Genomic DNA, 13,625 nt, shown 5'->3' on the forward strand with positions numbered 1-13,625 from the left:
GTAAACCAGTTAAATGCCAGGTTTCCTGGCTCTCACACCAGGCCAGCTGAGCATCAGAATCTCCCGGGAGGCATGTTAAACCAACACTAACTCAGGCCCCCCCTCAACGATCTGAACCCAGGACTCTTTAACTATGTGCCTCTCTTTGCTTTGGCCGCTTGGAAGCTCGGAACCAAATTTGCTGGAGATTCAAACTCAGTGGTTCCAATGTGGGGCCACTAATTCTAAAAAGGACTGTCTGGACTTCTTTTGGCAGCTTTTTCTAAAGGAACTTTATTACCAGGATAGAGAAGTCACAAGAAAAATCAAACCAAGATCCTGTGGAAGTTAAGTTCACCCACATGTGACTGGCATAAACCACACTCCTGTGCAGCTGTGGCTTCACTGTGACACTTGTGAGTCTCTCAGTTTCCTATCCGTGGAACTCTAGGGTCCTGAGGACCAGCAGTGGTGCAGTATTTTTTGAAGCTCAGGAGTTGATCTAACTCCTGCTACTTCTAGGCCAGACTCAGCATACTCCCCCCCTAGAACCAGACTGGCCTAGAGGGTTCCTTGTGGAGCATAGAAGAGCTGACCTAACCCCAGCAAAGAGCATTCTGGTCTCAAGTCAAGATACCAAGGATGGAAGGACTCTTGTTCTGCAGCTTCTCTGTGTACCTCTAGCACTCTTGTGTGTAAAACACTAGGCATAATATCTGGCATGTAGCAGATGTTCAATGAACATCAGCTACTATTATTAGCAGCAAGATGTTCTTAAATCACAGTGAAAATACCTCTTAGAGACCTCTCTTTCCCAGGGGTTCTGAAGCTCTTGAAATCCCAACCATATGTTATCCCCCCACTAACTCCACACAAGGCAGAGAGAGAGAGAAAGGGTGAGAAGTTCCCTGGGGTCACACACTTTCCATTTCTACAGGCCAAAAGGAGCTTCAGGAGTTCTAACAGGAGACCGGGACCCAAGGGAAATACAGAATCATATAGATTCTCAGAGGAATACTGCACCTGAGTTGATCTTTACTGTATTACGATTATGAAATTGTAACATTATACTGTGAATTCTCCTATGATTCCTAGACTGCCTTCCACCCTGCTCTCCTAGCTCCCACTTTCAGAAGAATCAAAGTCAAAAGAATCTTCTTGGAAATAAGAACCTTAGCTTTTCTCCAAACCAGGCTCACAATCAATAAATATTCCCAAGGGTGTGGGGTATTTAGAAGGAAACACTTTGTTTGAAACTAATTGAAAATTGTCCATGGTAGAGTTAGTGGGTCCAACTCAGGGGTAGGCAACATGCTGTATGTTTTATAATATATATCATTTAGTTTAGATAACCTTGAAAAACCCTCCCATTTCAAAACACCAGCTAAAATATAACAAATGTCATTTTATATGCATAGCTGAGCTCACAAGAAAGCAAGATAAGTCCCCAGGGGACAAAAGCAAAGAGGAGACTGGAAAATCAGAATATTAACTGTGTGAGCCAAAGCTGCAAACAGCCCAGTGGAGGTAGAAGGTGAGAGGAGGGGTTGCTGGCCTCAGTAACCAAAGGGCTTAGGTTTCAGCTCCCACTTGGGGGGCAGCTGTAAGACTTTGGGCCCCCATGAAGCACGGAATTGGAATGAGAACCTGCATAAAAGTAAGAAAAGGGAAAACTTTGATGAAAATGTAGACTAGGGAAGAATATTATTAGGACTGATGATAAGGAAGCTAGCCTACAGTCTAGGCACTGTGGGGAAGAGAAAGGAAGCAAATCTTCTAAGAATTTGTACCCACAAGCGAATGTTCTCAGGATTCTGCATCTGCATGAGCCTGCATGGACCAGACCCACCTAAATTAAAAATTAACATAAAATGGTCCCAGACCAAGAATACTCTACTAGAGGTGATTGCAAAATATTTTCTGAGGGACCTACTCCTAACCCAGGCTGCTCAGGATTCTCTCAGATAAAGCTCCATTGAGGACGGGCTAATATTAAACTGAGAGACAGTTTCTGACATGGCCCCTAATGATTTCCAACTCCTGGCATTCACATCCTTGTACAGCCTACTCCCAGTGAGTGTGGACTAGACTTATTGAACCACTCCTAGTTAATAAAATATTGCATATACAATGGAATGTCACTTCTAAGATTTGATTACAGAAAGGCTATGGTTTTCATATTAGATGCCCTCTCTCACTCTCCTTCAGGACCTTTGCTCTGGGGGAAGTAACTGGTACGTTGTGAGTCCCACATGTCAAGACACTTATGCCTCTGGCCAACAGCCAGCAGGGCTCTGGGGCATGCTGACGGCCATGTGGGTGAGCATGGAAGCAGATAGTCCTTCCTCCGGGCAGGCCGTGAGATGACTACAGCCCTGGCTAACACCTTAATTGAAGCCTTGTGAGACACTGACCAGGTGGCGCCCAACTATGTGGTGCTCACATTTCTGACGCACAGAAACTGTGAGATAATATTTGTTGTTCTAGGTTACTATGTTTGGGGTAATTTATTATATAGAGATATATAACTAATACAGACTATGACACAAACTGAGTTAAGCCATTGAGCCATTGAGAATTCATGGTTTACCTGTATCAGCAGCTACTGTTACTTTAGCTAAAACAGATCAGCTTTTAAACTATGTTTAAAATTTCTAGCCTGACCAGGTGGTGATACAGTGGACAGAGCATCAGATGGGGATGCAGAGGACCCAGGTTTGAAACCCCAAGGTCTCCAGCTTGAGCATGGGCTCATCTGGCTTGAGTGCAGGCTCACCAGCTTGAGTGTGGAATTGCTGGCTTGAGCATGGGATCATAGATATGACCCACAGTCGCTGGCTTGAAGCCCAAGGTCCCTGACTTGAGCCCAAGGTCAGTGGCTTGAGCAAGGGGTCACTCGCTCTGCTAAAGCCCCCCAGTCAATTAATTAACAACAATTAATGAAAACAATTAATGAACTAAGGAGCCACAACGAAAAATTGATGCTTCTCATCTCTCTCACTTCCTGTCTGTCTGTCCCTATCTGTCCCTCTCTCTGTCTCTGTAACACACAAAAAAATTTCTAGAACTTAAAAAAATAAAACTGAAAATATAAGAAAAGAATAAAAGCATTGAAAAACACTAGATTTTACAAGGAACCAAATCAGAGTTCTAGAAATGAAAAAAAGTCAATGAAATTAAACGCACAATTAATGAGATAAATAGTAGATGAGACACAACTGAGCAAAAAATTAGTGAACCAAAAGATATATCTGAGAAACTTACCAGAAGGGAGCTTAGGGAGGCAAAGAGATGGAAAATATAATGGAGAAGTTAAGGCACATGGAGGAAAGAATAAGAAGGACCCACATACAACTAATCGGAGCTTCAGAGGAAAGACTAGATAGAATGTGGAAGAGGCAATATTTAAGACATAATGATGGCAGTTGAAAAATTTTAGACTTCTGACTTCAGCCGTGACAGAAAAAGGGGGACACCAAATCCTATCCCACCAAGACAGCTATAAAGCTGGATGAAACTGTCAAAAAAAAACAACGATTTCATCACTCTGAAAATCAAAGAAACATTTATAAATGAAAATTACTAAACTTTGGGTAAGAACAGCATGAGTCTGTGGTATCCTTGCCTGGGTCTGCTCCCATTATCCCAGCTCCCAGCTTTATTCATTGTAATAGTTCAAATCAGGATAGGCAGGTCGTGAAAACCAGCTGCTTCACTGCCAGAGGTAAAGGGGCCTCACCTAGTTTGGAGTATCACCAGTTAGAGTGTCAAGAACAGGAATAGTCAGCAACACTGAGAGGCTGAGGTTTCAGCACTGTACTATTTGGGACAAGCTATGGACTGTCAGACTAACCAGAGATTTAATACAAAGTTCCAGGGGGATGAGATAGCTCTCCACATATCATGGGTTAACTAGAGGTGGGTGCAGGCACAACAGAAATAAAATGAAACCAGAGCGGCCCTGAGCCCATAGAGCCTGTACACATGTGCAGGGGAAATACAAGAGAGCCTGGTAAAAAGTGAAAGCCAAGGCAGGCCTGAGAACAGCCTGAAAGTTGTGTTCCTCAGCCCACACACAGAACCATAAGCACAGAGAAAATGTCTTACTGGCTTGAGGCTTTTGTGCATAACCTGTCACCAATTCCTGTCTGTGAAGTAAGCTATGCAGACACAGAAATGAAACCTAGAAAATCAGCCTTAAAAATAAAAACAAGAAAGAAAAAAAATTGGTGGCAACATCACAGTCCACATTTGGCAGGGAAGATGAACTTCACAGATTTAGTACTGAGATTAACAAGTAACAAAACAATAACAACCTTCAAAAGGTAAAGTAAAAGTCCAGAGTTGTTGCAATATATTATCTAAAATGTTCAATATTCAACAAATTATAAAACATTCAAATGAATAAGAAAATGCAAATGTCCCTAAATGTTTGATTTATTGAAGACAAGAAAGTAGCTATGATAAAAATGTTCAAAGTAAAGGAAATCATGTTTGAAGATTTAAAGGAAAGTGTTGCAGCAATAATTTAATGAATATAAATCATAACAAAAGGATACAAATTATTTTTTTAAAGGAAAAAGAACAAAATGGAAATTCAGAAGCAGAAAAGTATAATAAACAAAATGAAATAATGCACTAGAAGGGCTCAGAATAAGAAATAATCAGTAAACTAGAAGCTAGATCAGTACTACATAGATCTGAGGAATGGAAGGGAAAAAGACAAGAAATGAACAGAGCTCAGAGACCTATAGGCCAATATAAAGTATACTAGTATACATGTAATGGAAATTTCAGAAGAAGAAAGAGAAAAAGGGGAAGGAAAAATATTTGAAGAAATAATGGCCCAAAACTTTCCAAGTGTGATGGAAAACATCAATCTAGAGATCAAAGATGCTCAATGAACCCAAGATAAAGATATCTATAAGCAGACACACTACAGTGAAAATGTTGAAAGTTGAGGACATGAATAGCAGCAAGAGGAAAAACAATTCATCACATACAGAAAAACAACTGGCTTTTCATCAGAAACAATGGCCTCCAGAGGCAGTAAAATGGTACATTCAAAGTGCTGAAAGAAAAAACTGTCAACCAAGAATTCTATATCCAGCAAACTATCTTTCAAAATAAAGTAAAAAAAAAAATGCCTTTCCAAATAAATATAGATTGAAGAATTTATTGCAGCAGACCTAGCTTAAAAGAAATACTAGTGGAAGTTTTCAGGCTAAAAGGAAACAACACCCAATGGTAATTCAAAATAACAGGAAGAGATGAAGAGCACCAGAAGTAGTATATATGTGAATAAATATAAAAGACTATAAATATATTTTTCTCACCTCTTTAAAAGAAATAAGATTGTACAAGGCAATTTATAATACCATCATCAGTGTATAATAATTGCTGGGTTTCTAACATATATACAAATAATATATATAATAGTAACAGCACCAAGAGGGGAAAGGAGATATATTGAAACAGTACTTCTAGACTTTACCTGAATTAATTAGATTTTAATAAGTTAAAGATGCACATTGTAATTCCCAGCACAACCATTAATAATTTGAATACTGTAAAAGGAACAATAGTATGTAAAATGGTATGCTAAAAGTATTTATTTATTTCATGCCAAAGAAGGCATAAAGGAAGAACTGAGGAACAAAAATATATGATACAGTCCAGCTATATTAGTAATCACATTAAATGTGAATGAACAAAACGTGCCCATTCGAAATGCAGGGACTGTCAGATTGAATATAAAAGCAACTAGGTTGAAAGTAAAAGGATGCAGAAAGATATACCAGAAAACAATAATCATGAAAGAATTTTTTAGATTTGATGAAAGACATAAATCCTCATATTCAAGGAACACACATACACATATCATGGTGAAACTTCAGGACACCAAAATCAAAGACAACAGCGCAACAGTTATCAGAGAGAAATGAAAATTGCCTACAAAGGCCATTAAATTAATGACAGTCTTCTCAACAGCAAAAACAGAACACAGATGACAAAGGAATATCTTCAAAACACTGAGAGAAAATAAATGCAGACCTAGAATTGTATTATAAACTAGATTATGTTTGGTTTACTACTAACATTCACTGAAAAAATTACACAGAAGAACTTTAAAAAGAAAGAATAAACTATCGGAAGATATAAGCCTTGGCCAGGTAGCTCAGTGGATAAAGTGTCATCCCGGAATGTTGAGGTTGCAGGTCAGCCCCCAGTCAAGGTACATAGAAGAAAAAAATCAATGAATACGCAACTAAATAGAAAAACAAGTTGATGCTTCTCTCTTTCTATCTTCCATCCCCACTCGCTTCCTCCCTTTCTCTCTCTCTCTCTCTCTCTCTCTCTCTCTCTCTCTCTTTCTTTTAAATCACTGGAAAAAAAATTTTTTTAAAGATATACTGTACAGGAGATAAAGATGTAAGTATATATAATCAAGTACTTACTAATAGCATAAAATATAACAACAATAATAAAGACTAATTTGGAGAGGTAAAAAGAAGGTGGAACTAAAATACTGGGCAAGAAGCAGTGTAAGAAGGGAAGAGGAAGTCAGAATTAAAATGCTCTAAAGTCTTTATATTGTTCAGGAGAAAGGTAGAAGAAATTGTCAACTTTTGATGTTGCTAACCAGAGGCGGATTTAACAGCAGGTGCACCAGATGCACACCCTGGGCCCCGATTTCTGAAGGGCCCTGCAAAACCCCAACTTTATGCCTGACCAGTTGTGGCACAGTGGATAGAGTGTCGGACTGGGATGCAGAGGACCCAGGTTTGAGACCTCGAGGTCGCCAGCTTGAGCACAGGCTCATGTGGTTTGAGCAAAGCTCACCAGCTTGGACCCAAGGTCACTAGCTTGAGCAAGGGGTTACTCAGTCTGCTGTAGCTCCCTGGTCAAGGCACATATGAGAAAGCAATCAATGAACAACTAAGGTGCCACAACGAAAAACTAATGATTGATGCTTCTCATCTCTCTCTGTTCCTGTCTGTCTGTCCCTATCTCTGACTCTCGCTCTGTCTCTGTAAAAAAACAAACAAACAAACAAAAAACCAACTTTACACTTTTTTCTAATGACACCAAGTTTGGTTTCATATGAGCAGTTTTAACATTAATAGTATATAATATTTTTATTTATTTAAAAATATGGTTAACATATATTTTTATTTTCCTTGTCTCTCTCTTTTTTAGGAGCCCAATATTCTCTTCTGCACCTCGGGCCTCAACCAACCTTAATTCACCTCTGTTACTAACTCAAATATGCACATTATAATTATAAAAGTAACCATAAAGAAGCAAAATAAAATAATGACTGCCAAGCCAGTATGATATTTGGTGGGAAGAAAAATTAAGAAAACTCAGTTGACCCAAAAGAAGGCAGCGAAGGAGTAGGGAAGCACCACCTAAAAGGCAAGATAAACGGAAGGCACAAGGTAAGAGGACAGAAATAAATCCAAACATATCAGTAAATCACAATAAATATAAATGCACTATACTCTCGAGCAATGGTCAGAATGTATAAAATAAAACATAGCTATAAACTATTTACAGAAGATATACTTAAAATGTAAGGAGACAATATGTTTTTGAAAGATGGAAAAAAGATGGTTTGAGAAAATGCGAAACCAAAAAAAATAGACTTAAGGGCAAAAAACATTATTGTAGATCAGGGGTCCCCAAACTTTTTATACAGGGGGCCAGTTCACTGTCCCTCAGACCATTGGAGGGCCGGACTATAAAAAAAACCTATGAACAAATCCCTATGCACACTGCACATATCTTATTTTAAAGTAAAAAAACAAAACGGGAACAAATACAATATTTAAAATAAAGAACAAGTAAATTTAAATCAACAAACTGACCAGTATTTCAATGGGAACTATGGGCCTGCTTTTGGCTAATGAGATGGTGGTGCCCCTTCCGGAAGTGCGGCGGGGCCGGATAAATGGCCTCAGGGGGCCGCATGTGGCCTGGGGGCCGTAGTTTGGGGACCCCTGTTGTAGATAGTAGGATGACATCTCTAGTGAGTTAAATCTGTTTCCTCTTTTGTAAAGCAAAGATTATAAGCTATACATCCCAGGAGAAATAGGTCATGTATACACAAAGTGCTAAGAAGAAGAAGAAAAACAGAGAAGAGTATAGGAAATGTTGGGGTGGGGGAGGACTAAGGACTAAAATTTTAATTTTACAATTCTCTGGGGAAAGACTTGAAAGAATTGAAGACATGATCCCTAGGAGTGTCTAGGAAGGAGAGATCCAGGCAGAGGAAGCAGCAAATGCAAAGGCCCTGAGACTGGAGCACGTTTGTGGTATCACTGGAGCGATAAGGGGACCATTATGGTTGGAGTGGGTGAGGGGAGGGAACAGTGTGAGGAGAGGAACTCAGAGGTAGAAAGAGTCAGATAACTCAGGGCCTTATATATCATAGTAAAGTCCTTGACTTTTCCTCTGAGTAAGATGAGGGTTTTTAGTGAATATAAATCTATTTTTACATGATCACTCTGACTATATTTGAGAGAGAATGACGTAAACAAGGGCAAGTGCAGGAGACCAATCCGAAGACAGTGCAAGATCCCTGAAAAAAAGAAACATGGTGATCTGGCCTGGAATGGTGGCAGTGGAGGTAAGGAAGGATGGTAGGTTCCTGGACACACTTTGAAGGTGAGACCAACAGGATTTGCTGAAGGATTGGATGTGGGGTGGGAGAGTGAAGGAAGTCAAGACTGACTCAGGCTTTTAGACCAGAGCTCCTGGAAGGATAAATTGCCATTATCTGAAATGGAGAAGACATTAGATGAAGCAGGGAATTTGGCGGAGAAAGGTTATTAGCAGTTTAGTTTTAGACATCTTACGTTTGAGATGTCTACTAAATGTCTGAGTGAGATTTTAATACACCGTTAGAGCCTTGGCCGGGTAGCTCATTTGGTTAGAGCATCATCCCAATAAGCCAAAGTTGGAGGTTCTATCCCCTGTCAGGGTACCTACAAAAATCAACCAATCAATGCATAAGTAAGTGGAACAACAAATCTCTCTCTCTCTCTCTCTCTCTCTCTCATTTCCTTTCTAAAAATATTTTTTTTAAGTTTTTTAATACACCATTAGATACATATATGTGCCTGGCATTTATGGGAGGGCTTGGGCTGGGAATATACATTTGGGAGTCATCAGGCTCTCAGTAATAATCAGAGCCATGAGCCTGTGTGAGATGAGCTCACCTAAGAAGTGTGGAGAGAAGTCCAGGAACTAAGCCCTGAAAAACTCCAGCGTTCAGATCCTGGAGAGCTGTAGACACAGATGAGAATAAGCGGCCAGAGAGAATTGAGAAGAATCTACAAGGTGGGGTGCCCTCAAAGCCAACTGAGGAAGATGTTTCAGGAAGGAAAGAGTCATCAGCTGTGTTAGATGTGGCTGATGGGTCAGGTAAAAGAGGAACTGCGTATTAACCAGTGGGTTTAGCAACAGAGGCTGCTCTGATGAGAAAAGATAGCTGCGCCAATCAGAGTCCCTGGTTCAGGAGATGTAACAAAGAAATGCTGGGAGACTGCGGCAGCAAACAATAGGAGCCAATCTGGACAGCCTTTTGCATTGCCTTTGCATTGCTTCCTTCCCCAGCAAACAGCAAAAATAGCTAACCTTTACGGGCTGCTGGATCTGTGCCAAGAACACTATTATGATGTCTATTTTTAAATAGGAAAAGTGGGGCTCAAAAATGTCAAGTAACTTGCCCCAGGTCACTCAGCTGGGTAAGGAGCTGAGCTGGAATTCAAACCCATCTCATGCACTTAATTACTAAACTGCCTTGCTTCCCCTTAGTCAAGGAAGGTCTACACTCAGATATGGAGCTCACAATTACACCACGTCAGGGCCGAGTACCTTGTGTTTGCATAAAACTTCTCACTGAATGTTCCAAAAATTCCTGTGAAATAAATGCCATTACATTTGTCATTTTAAAGACGAGAAAATGAAGGCATTGAGAGATGTCTTGCTGGTGGTCCCACAGGTGGAGGTGATGGGGAAAGAGCCCAAGCCCACACTAGGAGACTGGAGTCTGCCTAGCCCATCTGTACAATCAGTCCTACCTTTTGCACAAAGTCAGTCAGGCCAGGGCAGGACCCAGAAACCTGAAATAACTGACATTGCCTCTACGTGCTCATCACTTTGAGGATACTTGGGTTTTTTTGTTTGTTAGTTTTTGTATTTTTCTGAAGTTGGAAATGGGGAGGCAGTCAGACAGACTCCTGCATGCGCCCTACCGGGATCCACCTGGCACGCCCACGAGGGGGTGACGCTCTGCCCATCTGGGGCGTAGCTCTGTTGCAACAGAGCCGTTCTAGCGCCTGAGGCAGAGGCCACAGAGCCATCCTCAGCGCCCGGGCCAACCTTGCTCCAATGGAGCCTTGGCTGCGGGAGGGGAAGAGAGAGACAGAGAGGAAGGGGAGGGGTAGGGGTGGAGAAGCAGATGGGTGCTTCTCCTGTGTGTCCTGGCCGGGAATCGAACCTGGGACTCCTGCACGCCAGGCCGACGCTCTACCACTGAGCCAACCGGCCAGGGCGAGGATACTTGGTTTTTAAGGATGTGACTCTGAGATCCCCAATCCAAGTCAGTTCCAGGATTCCCGTGACAGGCTTCCCAGCTCCCCCAGAATGAGACCCGCACTCTCTCCTGGGCTACCACTTCGATGTTCAGGCCTAGGCTGAATGAACAGACTGTATCCCTTTCCCGCCCTTCCCTTCCGGCATGCTGGGCCTCTCCCTACCTGTCCCGTGGTGAGGGAACGGCTGTAGCCAGGGATGGAGCTCCGGGGATGGATCCGGGGTGGGACGCAGCAGCTGGGAAAGGTGAAAATTCCAGATTCAGAATGGGGGTCTGTGAGGAGGCAGGGGAGGGGGATGAGAGCATGGGGGTGGGGGGGCTGAGCAGGTTCTAGCCCTCAGAAACCCCCAGTCGGAGATCCCACAGAAGACTCCTGGGTAAAAGGGCTCTCCCAAAGGGGCACTCAGGTAGGGGCTATCAGAGGGACCCCTTCTTTACACGGAGGACTCTGGTACTTCCCAGTTGAACTTGAAGCAGGGAAGACTGGTACTCCACATGCAGCTCCCGCAGGGACCTCCAGCAGCTTCCCACCCACGCTGCCCCGCCCACCGGCACCCCGACCCTACCAGCCCTTACTTGATCCGGGCCTGGTCCACACTGGAGGAGCGGCGGGTGGTGAAGCGCCGGGCCACCGCTTTGGGAGATGTCTTGGGGCTGCCGTCCGAGTCTCCGCTCTCCTCATCCCCCATGGCTTTGATGTAGCTGCCGCTCCGCATCCTGCGGCAGGGGATCTCCCCATCCTTGCCCCCAGTGGGGTAACCCCCCCAGTCATCCTGCGGCACCTGCAGGGACAGGGGCCCTGTCTCTCAGATACATCCCTCCTGAACCCCCACTGCCTGTGGGAGGCGCTCCACCCTGACCTGGGCCGGCACACTAGGGAGCATGCAGACCCAGAGCAGGAGGCGGGGCTCAGGGCCACACCCTCCCTTACAGGAGATGCCTTATCATCCTAAGTGGACATTTTCCTACTTAATTGAGGGCCACCTGGACAGTCTGGGTTGGCAGTGAGATGCTAGGTGCCACAAGGTTGAAGATCAAAGGCCAAAGTGACCTATGTCAACCCACCTCCCAGCGGTGAAGTATCACCTGACCTCAGTCCCTTTTCACCCTTACTTGTCCTTCATCCGCGTAACCTGCTTTTTTCTCTCTCAAAACCTCCATCTCTCCTCCCTGCCTTCCATGATAAGCCTCAGAGGGTTTTAAGCAGGGGAGTGACATCAGATTTGTGTTTCAAAAAGAGCATTCCAACAGTCCAGAGGATGGACTGTAGATGGCCAGGAGTAGGGCAGGGGCTCCAGTGGCAGGAGAGAGACCAATTAATTAGGAGGCTGCTGCTGTTACCCAGGCAAGAGGTGATGAGGCCTAAATTAAGACAATTGACAGTGAGAGGGAAGTGGAGATGGAAATGAGAGGTATTAAGGCGCATCGGTGAGCCTGATTAGATGTGGGGGGTGAGGGGGTAGGAAGAGTCGAGGATGACTGGGAGGCTGCTGGCTGGGGACCTGGGGGATGGTGCTGTCGCTCAGAGCCACAGAATCCCAGAGAAACAGGTGGGGGAAGGTGGCAGGCTCAGGATTGAGCATCCTGAGTTTGGCAGAAGACTGTCGAGCAGGTGGTTGGATGTTTGGTTCTGCAGTTCAGTGGAGAGATCTGGGCTGGAGGCAGATATGTGGGAGTCATGGGCGGCAGCTGAATCCATTGGAGTGAATGAAAGAGCCCAGGAGAAAAAAGAGAGAGTTGAGGAGGGATCCACTGACATTTAAAAAGGGACTGCAAAGAAAGGAAGAGGAGCCTGTGAAGTCACCTGAGAAGGAGTGGGCAGAAGGGTAGGAGGGAAGTCAGGAGAATGACATGTCATGGAAACAGGAGACATTTCAAGAATAAAAGTTGATAATGTCAAATGTCAAGTGCATTCAGAGGTTAGTAATTCCAGCTCAGGATTTAAATATATGTTCAAATTCTGGCCCCATCATCTGTTAGCTAGGTGAACTAGAGCAAAACTATTTAATCTCTAAGCCTCAGTTCCTCATCTTTGAATTGGTATTGGTAATTATGCCTACTTCACAGGGTTAGGGGGAAGGAGAAATGAGCCAATACAGAGTGCCAGCAGATAGTAAGTGCTCAATACATGTTAACTATTATTATTATCAGCATTGAAAGGCATTTTTCAATGAGGACTCTCAAGAGACCATTGCCAGGACATTTTAGAGGATGGGGTGTGGACATCAGACTGCAGTAAAGGGGAGGGGGGATGGAAGTGAGTAAGTTGGGATCTGTGTCTAAGAACTTGGATATGAAGGGAAGACAGGAGATGGAAGGAGAAATGGGGTGGAGGAAAAATTTTTTTTGAGGATGAGAGACTTGGGCATGTTTTTAGGATGAGGGAAAGAGCCAGTAAAGATAGATAATCTTTAAATGTGGAGGAGAGCCACAGACAGACCAGGGATGGAGGGAACCCTGGGAAGACAGGCTCAATCCCTGCTAGAGGCATCGGCCTGTGATGGATAGTCCTGGAACCTCTTGAGCCAAGAAGGAAGGGGATGAGGTCGGTTGGGGACCTACATGAGTCTACAGGTGGGCTCACAGAAACGTGGGGGAGCCCATGGTGGTTTACACTGTAAAGAATGAGTGTAGCCTGACTAGGTGGTGGTGCAGTGGATAGAGCATCGCACTGGGATGCAGAGGACCCACGTTCGAGACCCCGAGGTCGCCAGCTTGAGCGCGGGCTCATCTGGTTTGAGCAAAGCTGACCAGCTTCAACCCAAGGTCGCTGGCTCAAGCAAGGGGTTACTCGGTCCGCTGAAGGCCCACGGTCAAGGCACATAGGAGAAAGCAATCAATGAACAACTAAGGTGTTGCAACACACAACAAAAAACTAATGATTGATGCTTCTCATCTCTCCGTTCCTGTCTGTCTGTCCCTGTCTATCCCTCTCTCTGACTCTCTGTCTCTGTAAAAAAAATAATTAAAAAAATAAAAAATTAAAATTAAAAAAAAAAGAATAAGTGTAAATGAAGATGTGGAGGAGAGGGCTGGGGAAGGG

General features: G+C 43.5%; 1 protein-coding gene across 4 annotated transcripts in view; it reads right to left on the reverse strand.

Annotated features, from left to right (window-relative positions):
* DLGAP3 (DLG associated protein 3) overlaps window positions 1-13,625 on the reverse strand; it is a 101,210-nt gene that overhangs the window by 23,144 nt on the left and 64,441 nt on the right. For all 4 annotated transcript variants that reach the window (XM_066375835.1, XM_066375837.1, XM_066375834.1 and 1 more), the window contains exons 4-5: window positions 11,159-11,364; window positions 10,746-10,818 (exon numbers count right to left, since the gene is read on the reverse strand). In XM_066375835.1, the coding sequence (XP_066231932.1) occupies window positions 10,746-10,818; window positions 11,159-11,364 (279 nt within the window). The remainder of the gene's footprint in view (window positions 1-10,745; window positions 10,819-11,158; window positions 11,365-13,625) is intronic.

This window comes from Saccopteryx leptura, chromosome 3 (genome assembly GCF_036850995.1).
Source record: "Saccopteryx leptura isolate mSacLep1 chromosome 3, mSacLep1_pri_phased_curated, whole genome shotgun sequence".
Taxonomy (NCBI): Eukaryota; Metazoa; Chordata; class Mammalia; order Chiroptera; family Emballonuridae; genus Saccopteryx; species Saccopteryx leptura.